Below are 15,200 nucleotides of genomic sequence, written 5' to 3' on the forward strand. Positions count from 1 at the left end.
TTGGGAAAAGTGTTAAAGGAAGAGTTATTCTACATCAAATTTCATTGGGAGTCTCTGAACAAAAGAAATTTGTATATTCAATATGTTCCATGAAAAAATATGATATGATTTTTGTTAATAAAAATTCCTGTTAATTTTTGAGAAATTTAACACTTTCTCGCAATTAGATGCAATTTTTGTAAAATTTCACTGTCCAATAGCCAGCCTGAGTTGTGGAAACCATCTTCCAAATAGATTTGATAATACTCGACAGAAGAGGTTTAAGATACATACAAGGGACCTTATATATATAAAAAGTTAATAAAATTAAACATTAAACTCAGATTTAAAAATTGTTCTACGACCAAAAAAAAAACAAAAAAGTTAAAGTCAAGAAAATAGGAAAATATGGCCAAGACCCTTACAATAATTAAAACCAGGGGTTTCTTTATGTAAAACCATTTGAAAATTTCCCCAACTCAAGAAGGAGACGATAAACAATCCGTTTTTTTACTATAATTAAAAGTTGATTGAAAAAATTAAAGATGAATTTCTATTTTTTGCAAAATAAATTTTTATTTGTTTTGTTTTTTCTCTTTCCGTATTTTTTTTTTCTTATATATTTTTCTGATATAAAATTTACGCTTCCAAAAAACGTACATACATAGTTTGAGGGGGGCGGGAGGAATTTGGTGTGTAGAAAACATTCATGTATTACAAACGATGTAAGAAAGAGGGGAAAAACATAATTGATTTGGGTGTTTTTGTTTTGTTTTAAATTACATAAATAAATAATTAGATTAGAAACACAATTTGAAATACTTTTTTTAACTTAATGCAAACAAAAGAGGAAACCAAAAAAAATAGGGGAGTAAAGTAAAAAATGCATATTTATAAAGAAGTGATGAAACTCAACAGAACACGAATTTCCACGATAATTGCATTTATGGTTTGGGCTTGTTATTGTTCTGCTTTTTTTTTTTTTTTTTGTAGAAGATTGTTAAGTAGAGTCTGTTGTTGTTGTTTTATTTTTAAATGACATAGGTGGTAATAGTGGTTTTGGTTGCTGGTCTTAGATTGTCTCAACATGCCAAACTTTGGTATTACAATCTTGACCAGTGGAGATCACAGTGTTATTGTCCAACCATATCAAACGAGTAATCTGGGATTGTGGATGAGCATCTGCAAAAAAGGCAAAATTAATTAGAAAATAAACTTTAGCAGAAATAAAAAAGGAAACCTACTTTTGATAATGGTGTGCTTGGCGGGATTGGTAACCGACCAGATAATAATGGTGGTATCCAAAGAACCACTGGCCACCAATTGGGAATTGGGTGACCAGGCCACAGTATTGACACGTGCATTATGGAAGCCCCATTCCTTGTTGTGGGCAGGCTGAAAAAATAAATAAATAAAAAATTAAAACAATTTTTAAATTAAATATTTTAAACAAAATTCTTTACCTTATATTCCTCCACACTGTACAGGACAACTTTGCGGTGAGCATCACAAGCCACCAAGTACTTATTGTCTGGCGAGTACGAACAATCGGTAACCTGGCCCAAGTGATCCAATTCCACTTTGGGTTCCAGGGTGGTGCCATTCAATGAATAAATATGCAATTTCTGGTCATCACCACCCACAGCAACATCCAGGGTTTCAGGGTTAACACTAATACTGCTCGCTTCATATTTAATGGGCAAGGAGAAGGCCTTCTTTTGATCCTGCACCAAGGTGATTTCTTTGACACAGGCCACAGCAATGATGTTTTCATTACGGAAAATGGCCAAACCACGGGGCTGACAATTCAGTTTCACCACATAATCGGTGAAAGCATTCGATTCGATGTTGAATTGACGCAGACTGTCATCAATGCCACAGGTGTAGACAAAATCACCCCAGGCAGCAATGCCATTCATCTGTTAACAAAGACAAGGAAATTTAGAGGGTTTCTTTTAAGACATTAAATTGTGTTAGGACCCACCTGATTACCATGACCAGCCCCAGTTACACGATCATTGACACCACTGCCCGAATTCCAGCTGGTTACCACACCATCATGACTGCCCGTGTAGATGGTGCTGCGATCATCACTCAAACCCAAAACAGTAATGGGTTTATTGTGACCCTTAATCACGCGCAATGGCTTCGAGGGATCATTGACATTCAAATAGGTAATGTGGCCGGACAGGGATACGGTCAACAAATGTTCACCCTGCCAAAGACAAGACACCTGTTGATCATCCACAGTGGTGCCCATAACAAATTCCGTAACCAATTCCCGGCTTTCAACATTCCACAAACGACAGGTCTTGTCACCGGAACAGGTCAACAATTGGGTGCCATCGGGCTTCCATGCCACAGCATAGACACCACCCTTATGGGCGGGACTGCCAAATTCACCAATCAACTCAGATGTGGCACCATCATAGAGGAAGACTTTGCCATCGAAACCGGCTGAGGCAAAGAATTTGCCATCGGGCGAATAACGTACGGCCTGGACAAAGCGTGAATGTTCTTGCTTGGTCATCTTGAACTTGAATGGGGGACCCTCAAAGACACCAATGGTGTTGTCTTCACTGCCTGCAAAAATCAATTTGGGAAGTTACTTTCAATTCTGATTTTAATGAAAATCTCTAGGTATACCTGTGACAATACGGAAAGGTCTGGCAGGACGGAAATCACATGAATTAATGGGTTTAGATTGGCCACTAATTTCACCCACCGATGTACCCGTCTCAGTCATAAATACATGGCCAAAACGTTCACGGCCCTCACCCACAACCACGATACGCTGATTGTCGGCCGACCAGGCAATATCCTTGATGGGACCCCCAATGGGTTGGAATTCGTTTTTCAAAATGTGTTCCTTGTTGACGGTGTCCCAAATGCGAATTTTACCAGATTGATCTGGAAAAAAAAATTAAAAAAATAATTGAAATTTGAAATAAATTAAATTAAATTTATTTTTTCTTTTATATTTTTTATGTGGCTTCCCATTACTTCACACTTGGCTGGGACCCATTGTCCATAGCCTGGGTTTTGCTTGGCTTCAAATCATTTATAAGATAAATACGAAAAATCACATCAACGCTAACTCACAACTGCTGCCGTGGTTTAGTCACTGCATCTAAACATAAAACCATTGATGAATCATCCTAACAGAGATTAACAAACAATGCTTGGGGCTTTCACTTGAGCTGTGGCATCGAAAAAAAAGAATGCCATTCAAAGTGAATATGAATGAATAACACTTTTTTATGAGGGTCTTCTTTTCTTTCTCCCCGGGCTCTGATAAAACATAAACAAACCATTTTAGCCTTTACAGATTTTGATAAGGGCCCCGCAGTATAGTTGACTTGTTTTGTTATCGAAAAAACACAAACTAAAATCCCCCTCTCTTTCTGCAAAAGATAAGATTACAATTCATGCGAATGAAAATTTTTAAAAATCCCCAAATGAAACTCCTTTGACAAAATAATGTGAAAATTTAAAAAATTTCACTTTCATTTCAACCTTGACTTTTCGATTCATTTAATATGCGTCAGAAGAATTATTAATTTCAGAATGGAATGTAAAATATGTACAGCTGTGGCGGCAAATGAATAACATATGTCCGCATGTGATTCATAGATTCTCACCTGGCGTTGTTTAGTCATAATCTTGAATAATCCACAAAACAATTTTTGATAAATTATTTCGTAATTCTTTCAATTGATTAATTTCTTAATATGTAATCACTTCAAATATTGAAATATTCAAAGAAAATGGAAAAAATTAAGAAGGCTTTGAATTTGATCACCTGAAAATAATTTCTTGCAGGAGAGGGCATGTTCATAGGAACTCGGAATTGAAAGCTAAAAATGTTAGGCATAAAATGGAAGTCCTCTAGAAGGGTCCTTATTATCGTAAAAGTATTGAGTAAGGGTAGAAGCATGTCTTCTAAAAAGAAACTAAATCATTCAATTCAAATATCCAAATAAAAAGAAAAAATAAGAAGGCCTAGAATTTAGTCATCTGAAAACAATTTCTCTCAGGAGAGGGCATCTTCATAGAAACTTGGAATTGAAAGCTATAAAAATTCAGGCGGGTAATGGAAGTTCCCAACAAGATTCCTTATTATCGTAAAGATGCAGAAACGTGTTTTCTGAAAATGAAATCAAAAATCAACTGTCCGACAACTGTTGGCTCCAAAAAGGCTTACTTTGCTGATATCATGGTCACGTGGCGTACCATCTCATGTGCAATGAAACAGACAGCAACTGTGGGTAGGGACGAATCGAGATTTAAGACTTGATTGATGATATTATGACAACATAGAGCCAGAAAGCCATCAGCTTATGTCGTGAGGATTCGAAACTAAAGCTCAGCCTGTAGGGCATCCCTAATGACATTTTGAATAACTTTAAGACGCGTTTCTCCAGAATGTTACCAGAAATGCTGGGCGGTTCTATTGACTCGGACAAATCCGATAATCAATTGCTTTTGATACAGGTCGTACTGAAAGGAGTTAGAGGTAGAAAGAGGCAATGAACAAGAATCCGACCAAGTTTTCCAATATTCATTCGAAAAGAACAAAAGTTTTTGAGGAAACTCAAAAGGACGTCTCCAATGTGTTCTAAGTGTACAACTCCAAAGGGAAGATGATATCCCTCTCTGTCATCGTGAAGAAGGTTTAACAGCTGGTGAAAGAGGTTGAAAACGATCACACAAAGCTGAAACAAGCGGACCCTAGAGTGAAGTGCTTAGGATAGTCTCAGTTTCATCTAAGTGGACCACATTCCACTCCCAAACAACCATTCGCATTTTTTTCCTCGACGAGCAAAAATTCCCACTCTCTACCAAGGCACAACAACTGGCGAATGAGGATGAAAACGACCACAAAATTAACTGAAACAAGCTGACGCAAGAGTGAAGTTCTTGGGATAGTTACAGTTTCATCTAAGAGGACCCCATTCCTCTCTCAAACAACCATCCGCATTGTTTTTCTCGACGAGCAATACATCCCACTCTCTGTCAAGTCGAAGAAGTTAAAACAGCTGGGAAAGAGGATGAAAACGAATAGAAAAAACTACAACAAACAGGCGCCAGAGTGAAGTGCTTGAGATAGTCTCATCTAAGAGGACCCCATTCCCATCAGCATCGTTTTTCTCAAATCTTACGAATTTAAGGCGAAGCTTTGGGAGTCTGTTTTTCGACGAGAAAAGCAACAATTTAGAAGGCTGATCCGAAGGGCTGCATTGGATAGTATTGTACCCTTTCACCAAGCTAAACCCCTTCTGAAGATATTCTATGTTGAGATGCCTTGCCGAAAACATTCTTTATTGGGAACACTTCTAGAAGGCATTCTATATTTTGAAGCCTCTTAAAAGGGCGAGGTTTTCTACCTCCAGCTGACTTCAAAAAGGTGTTCTGGCTTCAAATTTTTCCAATTAAAAGCGTCTTCAATTTTTCTAGCTGCATATTCGAATCTCAGCCTACTTCTTTTTTCAACATTTCGAGACACCTGTGGAAAGTGTTCCTTGTCTAGAAGACCTTTTGTGGAAACCATTCCATGTGAAAAATCCATTCAAAAATCATCCTTTCAATATCTTGAAGTTTGCTTATTTCTGAGATTTCATTTGTCTTCAATTTTCCTAGTTGCAAGTGATATGTATATAGAAACTTCTTCCTTTCCAGCATTTCGAAAGACCTCTAGAAAGGGTTCTTAGTATCATAGACAGCCTGTCATCCGCAGAAGACCTTCAAAAGTTCTCTTCAATTAAAATATTCAATTTAGATCATTTTTCAGAATTTAAACGTCTTAAATTTTTTAATTGCAAATCGAATCCCTCCGTAATTCTTTGTTATTTGTGTGTAAGTCTTCCGGAAGGGCCTCTATCTGCAGAAGGTCTTCAAAAGTCATTCTTACAAAATATTGTTTATTTTTTCTTATTTTTCAAATTTAATTTGTGATTGATTTCTATCAGACGATAAAGGTGAGAATACATAAAACGCTTTTTTGACAGCCTTAAGTCGTCGGGTGGCTTCTTCGGAAAAGAACAAAGGAGCATAGGCCCAAAATCGAACTAAGTCAACCTTATACTCCTTTGTTTCTCTACGAAAAAATAAGCAGACGACTTAAGCCAGTCAAAAAAGCCTTTATGTATTCTCACATTTAGTTCCAACTTGGAAGGCATCTAGAAAACGTTTTTTGCCTGCAAGGCATCTAGGGGATATTCAAAGGTTCCACCTACATTTTGTGAATTTTTTATAATTTTCCAATTTCATGTCAATCAATTTCCCAACTTTTTCAGAAGACCTTAAGATAGTCTTTTTGTAGAAGACCTCCACAGAAGGCATCCGATATACAAGAGATCTATTCTCAAAATATAGAATTCTATAAATTTTATGTTTGAAGTTCAAATGCCTTCAATTTTCCTACTTGTAAATATAATTTCTTAGAATTTACTTTTTCCTAACATTTCGGAAGATTTCTATAAGGTATTTTTTATATATCTTGTATAGCGAAAGACCTTCCATGGGCAAAAGTTCTCCTTTTATCAGTCAAACTTTTTTCTCTTCAATTTCTTCATTTATCGATTTTCTTCAACATCCTTTTCCCATTTCCTCCATCCATAATTTTTTTCAGAAGACCCCACGATAGTCTTTTTGTAGAAGGTCTCCACAGAAGACCTCAAGATAGTCTTTTTGTAGAAGACCTCCACAGAAGTCATCCGAAATGTCAGACCTATTCTCGAAATATAGACTTCTATTTTTTTTTAATTTCAAATGCATTCTATTTTCCTACTTGTAAATATAATTTCTCCAAATTTAACATTTCGGAAGACCTCTTGCAGGTATTTCTAGTATATCTTGTATAGCGATAGACCTTCCATCGGCAAAAGTTCTAATTTTATCAATCAAACTTTTTTCTCTCCAATTTCTTCATTTATCGATTTTCTTTAACTTCCTTTTCCCATTTTCTCCATTAATAATTTTTTCAGAAGACCTCAAGATAGTCTTTTTGTAGAATACCTTCACAGAAGGCATCCGATATGCCAGAGACCTATTTTCAAAATATAGAATTCCATTAATTTTATGTTTGAATTTCAAATGCCTTCAATTTTCCTACTTGCAAATACAGCTTCTCCAAATTTATTTTTTCCTAACATTTCGGAAGACCTCTTGAAGGTATTTCTAGTATATCTTGTATAGCGAAAGACCCTCCATCGGCCAAAGTTCTCCTTTCATAATTTAAACTGTTTTCTCTTCAATTTCTGCATTTATCGAATTACTTCAACTTCCTTTTCCCATTTTCTCTATATCCATAGATTTTTCTATTACTCACCTCCAGATGCAATGTAGAAACCACTTGGCGAATATTTAGCTACATTAACGGCACACGAATGTTCCGTGTAGACATCAGCAATAGCGGGATTCTAGAAGAAATTATAGAAAAAAAGAAAAGAACAAACACAAATCATTAAAAAATTAATGAAGAAAGACAACAAGAGCAACAGCATAAATAAAACATAAATAATAATAATGGGTACGATGCACATACGAGCGAGAATGTCTTAAGATAAGTATGGCATGCCATATGAAAAAATGCACACACATCGAACAAAATGTTGGCTGTGGCAGAAAAATGGAAATATAAATAAATATTGGAAAGGGGAATATCGATCAACTATGACTTTAATTGCCTGATCACAATGGCATGATAAAGAAAATAATAATTTCTAAAGTGTTTTTATTGATATGGCTTCCAATCAACGATGGGAAATGTTTTTTTGAAATGTCTTTTTAAGGCATTAATGGCTGGGGCAAAATTTCTTTTTTTTTTCGAGTGAGTAGCCTGGAATCTTCCTGGTTTAGCATGTTCAAATTCCCTTGCTATTCATTCCATTTTAATTTTTTTTTAAATTCTTTATCTGTTTCTAAATTCTATACATTATTTTAAACCTCTAGTTCTGTTTTTTTAGGTCAAACCAATGATGTTTGGAATATCTGCAGAACTTTTGTGTGCTTTTCTTTTTTTTGGAGGGGGATCATCAACACACGCCATGTATGAAATAAATTTAAGTTGTTATTGTGCATTATGTGTATTTGTGTTCACACAAATGTGGGACAGCTGCTGCTAACGCTTTTGGATAAAGTCATTCATTGTGTGTCTGCCGCCTTTACAAACAAACACCGGCAAATTTAGACAGTCTGCCAGCGAGCCGGCCATTCAGTCAGCCAGTCAGCCAGCCAGCCAGCCATAACCAATACTCTGTTAGCTAAATGAAATGTACACATGAGTGGGTGGCGTAGCAAGACTCTAGGCTATAAACAACAAATTTTCTAAGAACAACAACGATCGAGGCAAGCACAGACGACAAGCAATGGAAAATGAAAATGTCTACATTTGTGAAAAATAGAACACAAATGCTGTGAGAAGTATTTTCCTGCTTTTTTCTTAACTTTTCTTCTCTACAATGGAAAATATACCTAAAAATGTATTTGCTTGCGCGTCATGCCTGCTGCATAAAATAAATAGAAAAGAAATATACCACTTAGATTAATAAATTACAAAGCCAATAATTTTGTTGCTAATACTCACATCAATGTTGCGTATAATCACCGAATTTCCATTGGTGTAGAGGAAATTTTTACCTTTAGGATCCGAGCCCAAGACAATGGGTTGGCCACGTTGTGTACGAGGTAAGGTTGCATAAATGAATTCTAAAAAGAAAGCAGAAAACAGAAGTTCGTTAGTTGGCTAATTACAATTGTTAAGAGAATGAGTTAAATGAAAGTAAATACCAAAACGGAAGTAAATATTGTGGTGTGGGGGGTTGTGTTGGGAAACTGATATGCCTTGCTACAAGAGTAGACAATAAACAAATTTATAACCGCAGGAAACAGCGTAACAACAATGCATCTTTGTTTTTGTTTTTCTTTCTCTTTTACATTGTTTCTGTTTATTACAATTCAATGCTCCAATTGTTGTGTTGTATGGGTCTTGGCGGTGGTATCATTGTTGCTTGTTTTTAGAAAAAAAGAGGGTGGTACCGAAATTCAAATAAAAAGGGAATGTGAAATTGAAACCCCATCAATGGTCTGGTAATTGTATATTTTGAAAAGAGAATGGCAAACTATTTTGAGGAAATAATTATGGGACCAACGAAGGCAACTATGGCGTATTCAAAGAAGAAGTAACACAAGAATATGCGGAGAAGGAAAATCGTTCACTGATTTAATTTTTTAATAAACAGAACAGAGTGTATAAGGAACCGATGAATGCAATATCTCAACAAGAAGATTATTTTGCATTTCTTCCATCTCTATATACCTCCAGATTTTCGGTATTTCTAAAGCTTATACTGAAATAACTATTTTAGACCCCACAAAGTGTTTATATTCTTGATCAGCATGAGAATCGATGTCAATTTAGCCAAGGCCATCCGTCTGTGAAAATCCCTCCAAATTTTTACCACAACTTGGATTCATATGATATAGCTTCATATATAACGTCGTCCTATACTGTGGGTTAACTTAAAATCAAAGATAGATTTGCAACCGAATTGGCTGTATTCTGGCATTTGAAGTTCTCAAGGGTAAGAGTACTACTAATATGAAACCTGAATATACACTGGCGGTTTTTTTGCCTTCCTAATGAGTAAAATTATAAAAAAATTTGGTCCATTATTGGACTTGCTTCCATATTACAGGGTAAGATGAAAAAACTGCAACCAACTTCAGACTGCTGTCATTTCTAAGACACTCGTCCGACAGCTGTTAAAATTATTCCAGTGACAGCTCATTATATTGTTTACAAGGGTACAAATGATTGATTTCAAGTGGCTATCGTTAGAGCACTCCAGCATTTAAATGTGAATAAATCTTTTGTGTGTCGTACCATGGGCTCGGGGTAAAGCCATTAAAATTCCAAAAAGTGCAAGAACTTAAACCGCAACAGAAAGAAAATAGACTCAAAGAGTTGCTTTGCTTGGCCGAAAGTGCTAAACTGCCGAATCTGGTTTTGGGTTTCTCCGATGAGAAAACATTCGTTTTCCAGCAGTTTGTAAACAAACAAAATGATCGTGTTTACTTGCCAAAGAGGTCAGGTCAGCTGAAAATGTACACCTTCGGGTGCCCACCAAAAGTCAAGCGACGTCCATGGTGATGGTGTGGGCCGCCATAACAGCCGATGGTCGCTCTCCGCTCGTATTAATCGGCCGTGGCATCAGAATAAACGCCGCATATTATTGCGAAAATATTCTGGAGGGTGTACTAAACCTTGGGCGTAGGGTCATAACCTTCCAAATCCAATTATTCAATTGAACTTTTGCCATTTCTAATCGGATTTCTTGTAATTTTGCAAATTGGTTGCTTTGTGCTCACATTTTAGAACCATGGTGACAGTCTTTGGGTCGATGGAAAGGACTTCGCTACTTGACTATCAAGGGAAAGATATTTATGCATTTGGATTCTTAGTTTCAATCCTGTGGCGAAAAAATAGTTTTTTGAAACACATAATGAAAATTCATGGGCATTTTTTAATACCCCTTATTCTTTTGCCTAGAGACACATTCTTTTGTATTCATTCTGAAGATCTAAAAGAATTTAGAATAACAATTGAATATAGAAAATTTTTAACTACTTATAGGGTATACCTTAATTTAACTTATTTTGGCTTTTAAATCAACCTCAACTTCCAATATCATGTAAAACTTAAGGTTTTTCTAAAATTTCTGGAAGAGAGCATCATTGACTGATACGGAATTGAAATTTCCTTTTGGCTTTGTAATAATAGTTCTCTAGGAAATGATCTTAATTTCTTATATCTGCAATAAACATGTTCGATATTTTATTTAATTTGTTTTTTTTTTTTTTTTTTTCTAAAATTATCAAAAAATGATTAAAATTTCGAATATTCTATTTTCCCTAAAACTTGATTATCATACCTATTTTCCCAACGCATGCCAACAACCCTCGTATACGAGTAAAACATTAGAGGGTGCGGCTTACAGGTTACGAATAGTAAGAGGTAAAGGGGGTCGTCGTCGTTTAAATGCCGGCTAATTTGTTTAATTTACTCTTGAAGTGGAAGGTAAACCAAAAAGCAGCTGAGAAGCATAGCCAACGTATCCAACCTTTTGGCTGACTCTTGCTCTCCGATAACAACAACAATAAAACACAAGCATTTCTATTTATGGTCATAATTTTTACTTGTTTAGAATTATGCTTTCTTTGTCGTTGTCGTCGTCGTTGTGTCTTGTTGATATTACAAACCCCAGCCGGCGGCCTCCTATTCCACAAGCAACAAATCTATATATGACTAATTTATATTACTTTTTGGCCAAAACCGAAAAATCTCATGTATATGTGTATTTTAGTTGGTTAAAAATAACTTTTTTTCTAAGATTTCGCATTCATTTCGGTATCATTTTTCTATTTTTTCTGCACACTCACACACAAACACACAAAGGGGGAAATAAACGGAAATGATGAGTGAGAAAAAAAATTGCAACACTCACTGTTTTCATAGGCTGGTTGTTGTTGCTGTTGGGCCATAGTTAATCCTGGCTTGTTTTGTTTTTACTTGTTATAACAAAAACAATTGTGGTTTTAATATTTTTTTATATATAAAAAAATTTTAGTATAAAAATGTATTTGTCTTTCACTTAAAAGAAAATCACTTGAATCACTTTTCACGGGAAACAGAAAACAACGTCGACAGACTTCTTGAGTCACTCACAAAATGTAAACTTTGAGTGGACGTTAGGGATAGTTAGGTCGACTTTGGAACGAAAACGATTAGAAAGGCAAAATCGATGGAAGAATAATCGATTTTTACTGTTGATTTTTTTGTACACATTGTGGTTAGGGATGGGAAACTGAAAAACTCAAATAGTACTAAAAGTGTACTTTTCATGCCATTTTTGTTATTTATTTTTAATATCAATAGCCTAAGCATAATGAAGACAATGAATTGTATGCAAAAAATCTATGTAAAAATTTTAATTAAATATAATAATACATACCTGAACTGTTCTAGAACTGCAAGAATGAACGATAGCCGATTTTCCCTTTATGATATCGAAAAACTTGAAAAGCTAATAGATTCTTGCAGCCTCTGGAATAGAGCAACTATTTTAATAAAAGGGCTATGAAATTATGAACAATTCTATATACTGGTTATATAGGCTCCCCAGCTTGTTGAACACTGAAAAGGCATAATACCATGTCATAGTCCTATAGTTTAAAATATTAACCTAATAAGCAATTAACTGCGATAAAATGACGGTTAATGTGATGTAAGGTGTTTGCTTGAGAAATAGTTATATGAGTACGAAGGTAATTTATTATGGTTGGGCAAAAATTTGAAGAAACGATATACTCGAACAAAAATGACTTTTTACAAATAACCAAATGCTTCGAATTGAATATTGCAAGTCGAGTTGATTGTAAATTTATTAACAAGAACTGCTAGAGAAGATTGGCCTGCCCAGAACCCGCAAGAATCTACTACTTTTGTGGAAATGCAGAACCAAACGGATATTAATGTAACCAGGGAATTAACACCCCTAAAATGTTTGTGCCCATTTCAAAACTTAAGAATGCTCGTACATTTGGGTACAATATGTCTGAGTATTTCCTCTGTAGAACTTTTTTGCCCAGAAAGTACAGTAAGCTGTACTATTAAGTAAATAAAAAATGTAGCCCTTCTTATCTTCTGTAGATGAACTACTTCGGTAACGGCTCCAACCTACAGGGGACCTCTTTAAGGTCTTCCATTTGAAGAAGGCCCCTGGATGGTCTTATGTTTCTAAATATCCAAAGAAAATCCGTAGTAGATTATTTAGATACTTAGAACTCACTGGGGATTGATGGCTCCTTGGAAAACATTGTTATTTTCTAATCCATTAATAAACAATTTTTCTCGATAGAGAAGACAAACTTGCTACGACTATTTGAATTTTTATTTTATTATTGCTCTCAGCCATGGTACAATGAAGAGAAGGTAGGTCAACTTTGAAAAAATTGCAAGTATAGAGGTCTACCTGTTTGGCTTGTAATGTCAGAAATAGTATCAAAACAATAACAAAATCAAACAACTTGTTGCATTTATTTTGAATAAATAATTGAAAACCGCGAAAACTGAATGAAAGGTCAACACTTCTTTTCAAAACCAGGTTCTATATATCTCTAAAGGATTATTTCGCTACAAAAACTCTAGATTTTGTCGATGCATACGATGAAATAAACACTTTGAAAACATCCGAATTTGAATGTTTTCTGAACAATTTTTTTGTAATTGAAAACACATGCATAAACCAATAAAGATGACATATTAAGCCAAGAAAATAAAAAAATTGAAATCATACGGTATCATAGCCCCACCTTGATATCATTGTACTATGCTCTCAACTGTTTTTCCGGCGAAGATATACTTTCAAATACTTATTTTATGTTTTTCGATCTTTAGAACCCTGCAAATAGTATGTGTTTTTGTTTTGATCTTTATTCCTTATCCGTTTTTGTTGAAATTAGGATACTAGTCCCGCGGCTCATTTAATGAACATATCCAGCTGATTGCCTTGTCTTCGTGTCTTATTCGTAAACAACGGAGGTCCTCAGCTCGCACCTTAGGACAGGATTATATTGGAAAAATAGTGAGTAAGCTCCTTTTTGCGGATCGGTTCAGAGTTGGACACCCGAATTCGATTTATGCTCATCAAACGTAAATACACCATGTTTCATCTTCAGATTCGCAACGATACCTTATAATAATTGTTTTTGTATTAGTTAATAAATTATTATTTTTTTATATATTTTTTAGACAATGTTGCAACCAGCAACCCTTAAATTTACCAATCCTCTCTATGGCCAACTGATTGTTGGCCCGCCGGGAAGTGGAAAAACAACGTATTGTCAAAATGCCTTCAAGTTCTACAAGGAATTGGGCCGGCAAGTGGGTATTGTGAATCTCGATCCGGCCAATGAAAATATGGATTACACAGCCTGTATAGATGTCATGGAATTGATTACAGTACAAGATGTAATGGACAACATGCATTTGGGTCCCAATGGCGCTCTAATGTATTGTGCCGAATATCTAGAGGAACATCTTGAAGATTGGCTTTTACCAAATTTAAGGAAAAAATCAGCTGAATGTCGTTATTTCCTTTTCGATTGTCCAGGACAAGTAGAACTGTACACCCACCATGCCTCCATGTCGAGAATATTTGAACGTTTGGAAAGGGAAGGTTATCATTTGGTGACAGTGAATTTAATTGATTCCCATTATTGTTCGGAGCCGAGTAAATTTGTTTCCACCTTGTTGTTGGCCTTGAATATGATGTTGCGTATGGGTCTGCCGCATGTGAATGTCTTGTCCAAAGCTGATTTGCTGAAACAGCACGAAGATAAGTTGCATTTCAGTTTGGATTTCTATACAGATGTATTGGATTTGAAATATTTACTGGAAGTCTTGGATGATACACCTTCTTTGAAACGTTATAAGAAATTAAATGCTGCCATTTGTTCCATGGTAGAGGATTATGCTTTGGTCTCATTTCACCTGTTAGATTCTCGCAGCACCGAGAGTATGTTGCGTTTAAGAAATCATTTGGACAAAGCGAATGGTTATATTTATAAGGCGGGCGAGGAACAAAGTGTAAATGCCTTGATGGCATGTGCTGTCGGTGCCGAGCCTGAAACGCTGCGGCAAAGTAAGGATATTGATCCATATGTGTAGTTTGTATTGAAAAAACGTTGAGTGTAGTCATATCATTTTAGAAATAAAAAAAATAAGAAATTCGAAATAAATTATTACTATTTTTCAATGTCGAGATACCTTTTTGTCATAAATGTTACTTGAGTGTAAAACCATCAAAAATTGCAGCCGCCCCTTATTTAAAAAATTGGTATTCATTACATAAGAGATCTCCTGTATCCAGATAAATAGTGGTACTTTTATTAAACATTTTTATGTATGCGATTTTTTTAAGCAAACATCTTTTCCAGCGAGATATTCCGAATATGTCCCTTTTAAGCCCGTAACTTTTCAGTCCATATGAAACAGCGAATTTTAGATCCCTATGTCTTGGACAATATATTTCTTGTTATCAATCTGCTGTGCTTGCCCTTTATGGGTTTAGTGAAGTTTTGATACTAAATGGAAAAAAAACCTAGTGAACCCTACAACTTGTAAGACGTACCGATTTTCGCTCCAATAAAAGATAAAA

The 15,200-nt window shown here is 35.4% G+C and overlaps 2 protein-coding genes across 3 annotated transcripts; one reads left to right on the forward strand and one right to left on the reverse strand.

Moving 5' to 3' along the window:
• Nucleotides 1–529: 529 nt before the first annotated feature.
• Nucleotides 530–11,728, reverse strand: LOC101893938 (actin-interacting protein 1). The gene is made up of 8 exons (XM_005187171.3): nt 11,487–11,728; nt 8,567–8,688; nt 7,310–7,400; nt 2,626–2,889; nt 1,964–2,562; nt 1,443–1,898; nt 1,224–1,374; nt 530–1,161 (listed from the first exon to the last, which is right to left on the reverse strand). The coding sequence occupies exons 1-8, from the start codon at nt 11,521–11,523 to the stop codon at nt 1,052–1,054; spliced, it is 1,830 nt and encodes a 609-aa protein (XP_005187228.1). The 5' UTR covers nt 11,524–11,728; the 3' UTR covers nt 530–1,051.
• A 1,749-nt stretch (nt 11,729–13,477) lies between these two features.
• On the forward strand, nt 13,478–14,781 carry LOC101894112 (GPN-loop GTPase 2). Of its 2 annotated transcripts, none has more exons than XM_059123118.1 (2): nt 13,478–13,625; nt 13,793–14,781. In XM_059123118.1, the coding sequence occupies exon 2, from the start codon at nt 13,796–13,798 to the stop codon at nt 14,708–14,710; it is 915 nt and encodes a 304-aa protein (XP_058979101.1). In that variant the 5' UTR covers nt 13,478–13,625; nt 13,793–13,795; the 3' UTR covers nt 14,711–14,781. The 2 variants fall into 2 exon arrangements, with proteins under 2 accessions (XP_058979101.1, XP_058979102.1); XM_059123119.1 differs by having other exon boundaries at nt 13,503–13,693.
• The last annotated feature ends 419 nt before the right edge of the window (nt 14,782–15,200 follow it).

The sequence above is a fragment of the Musca domestica genome, unplaced genomic scaffold (genome assembly GCF_030504385.1).
Source record: "Musca domestica strain aabys unplaced genomic scaffold, Musca_domestica.polishedcontigs.V.1.1 223, whole genome shotgun sequence".
NCBI lineage: Eukaryota > Metazoa > Arthropoda > Insecta > Diptera > Muscidae > Musca > Musca domestica.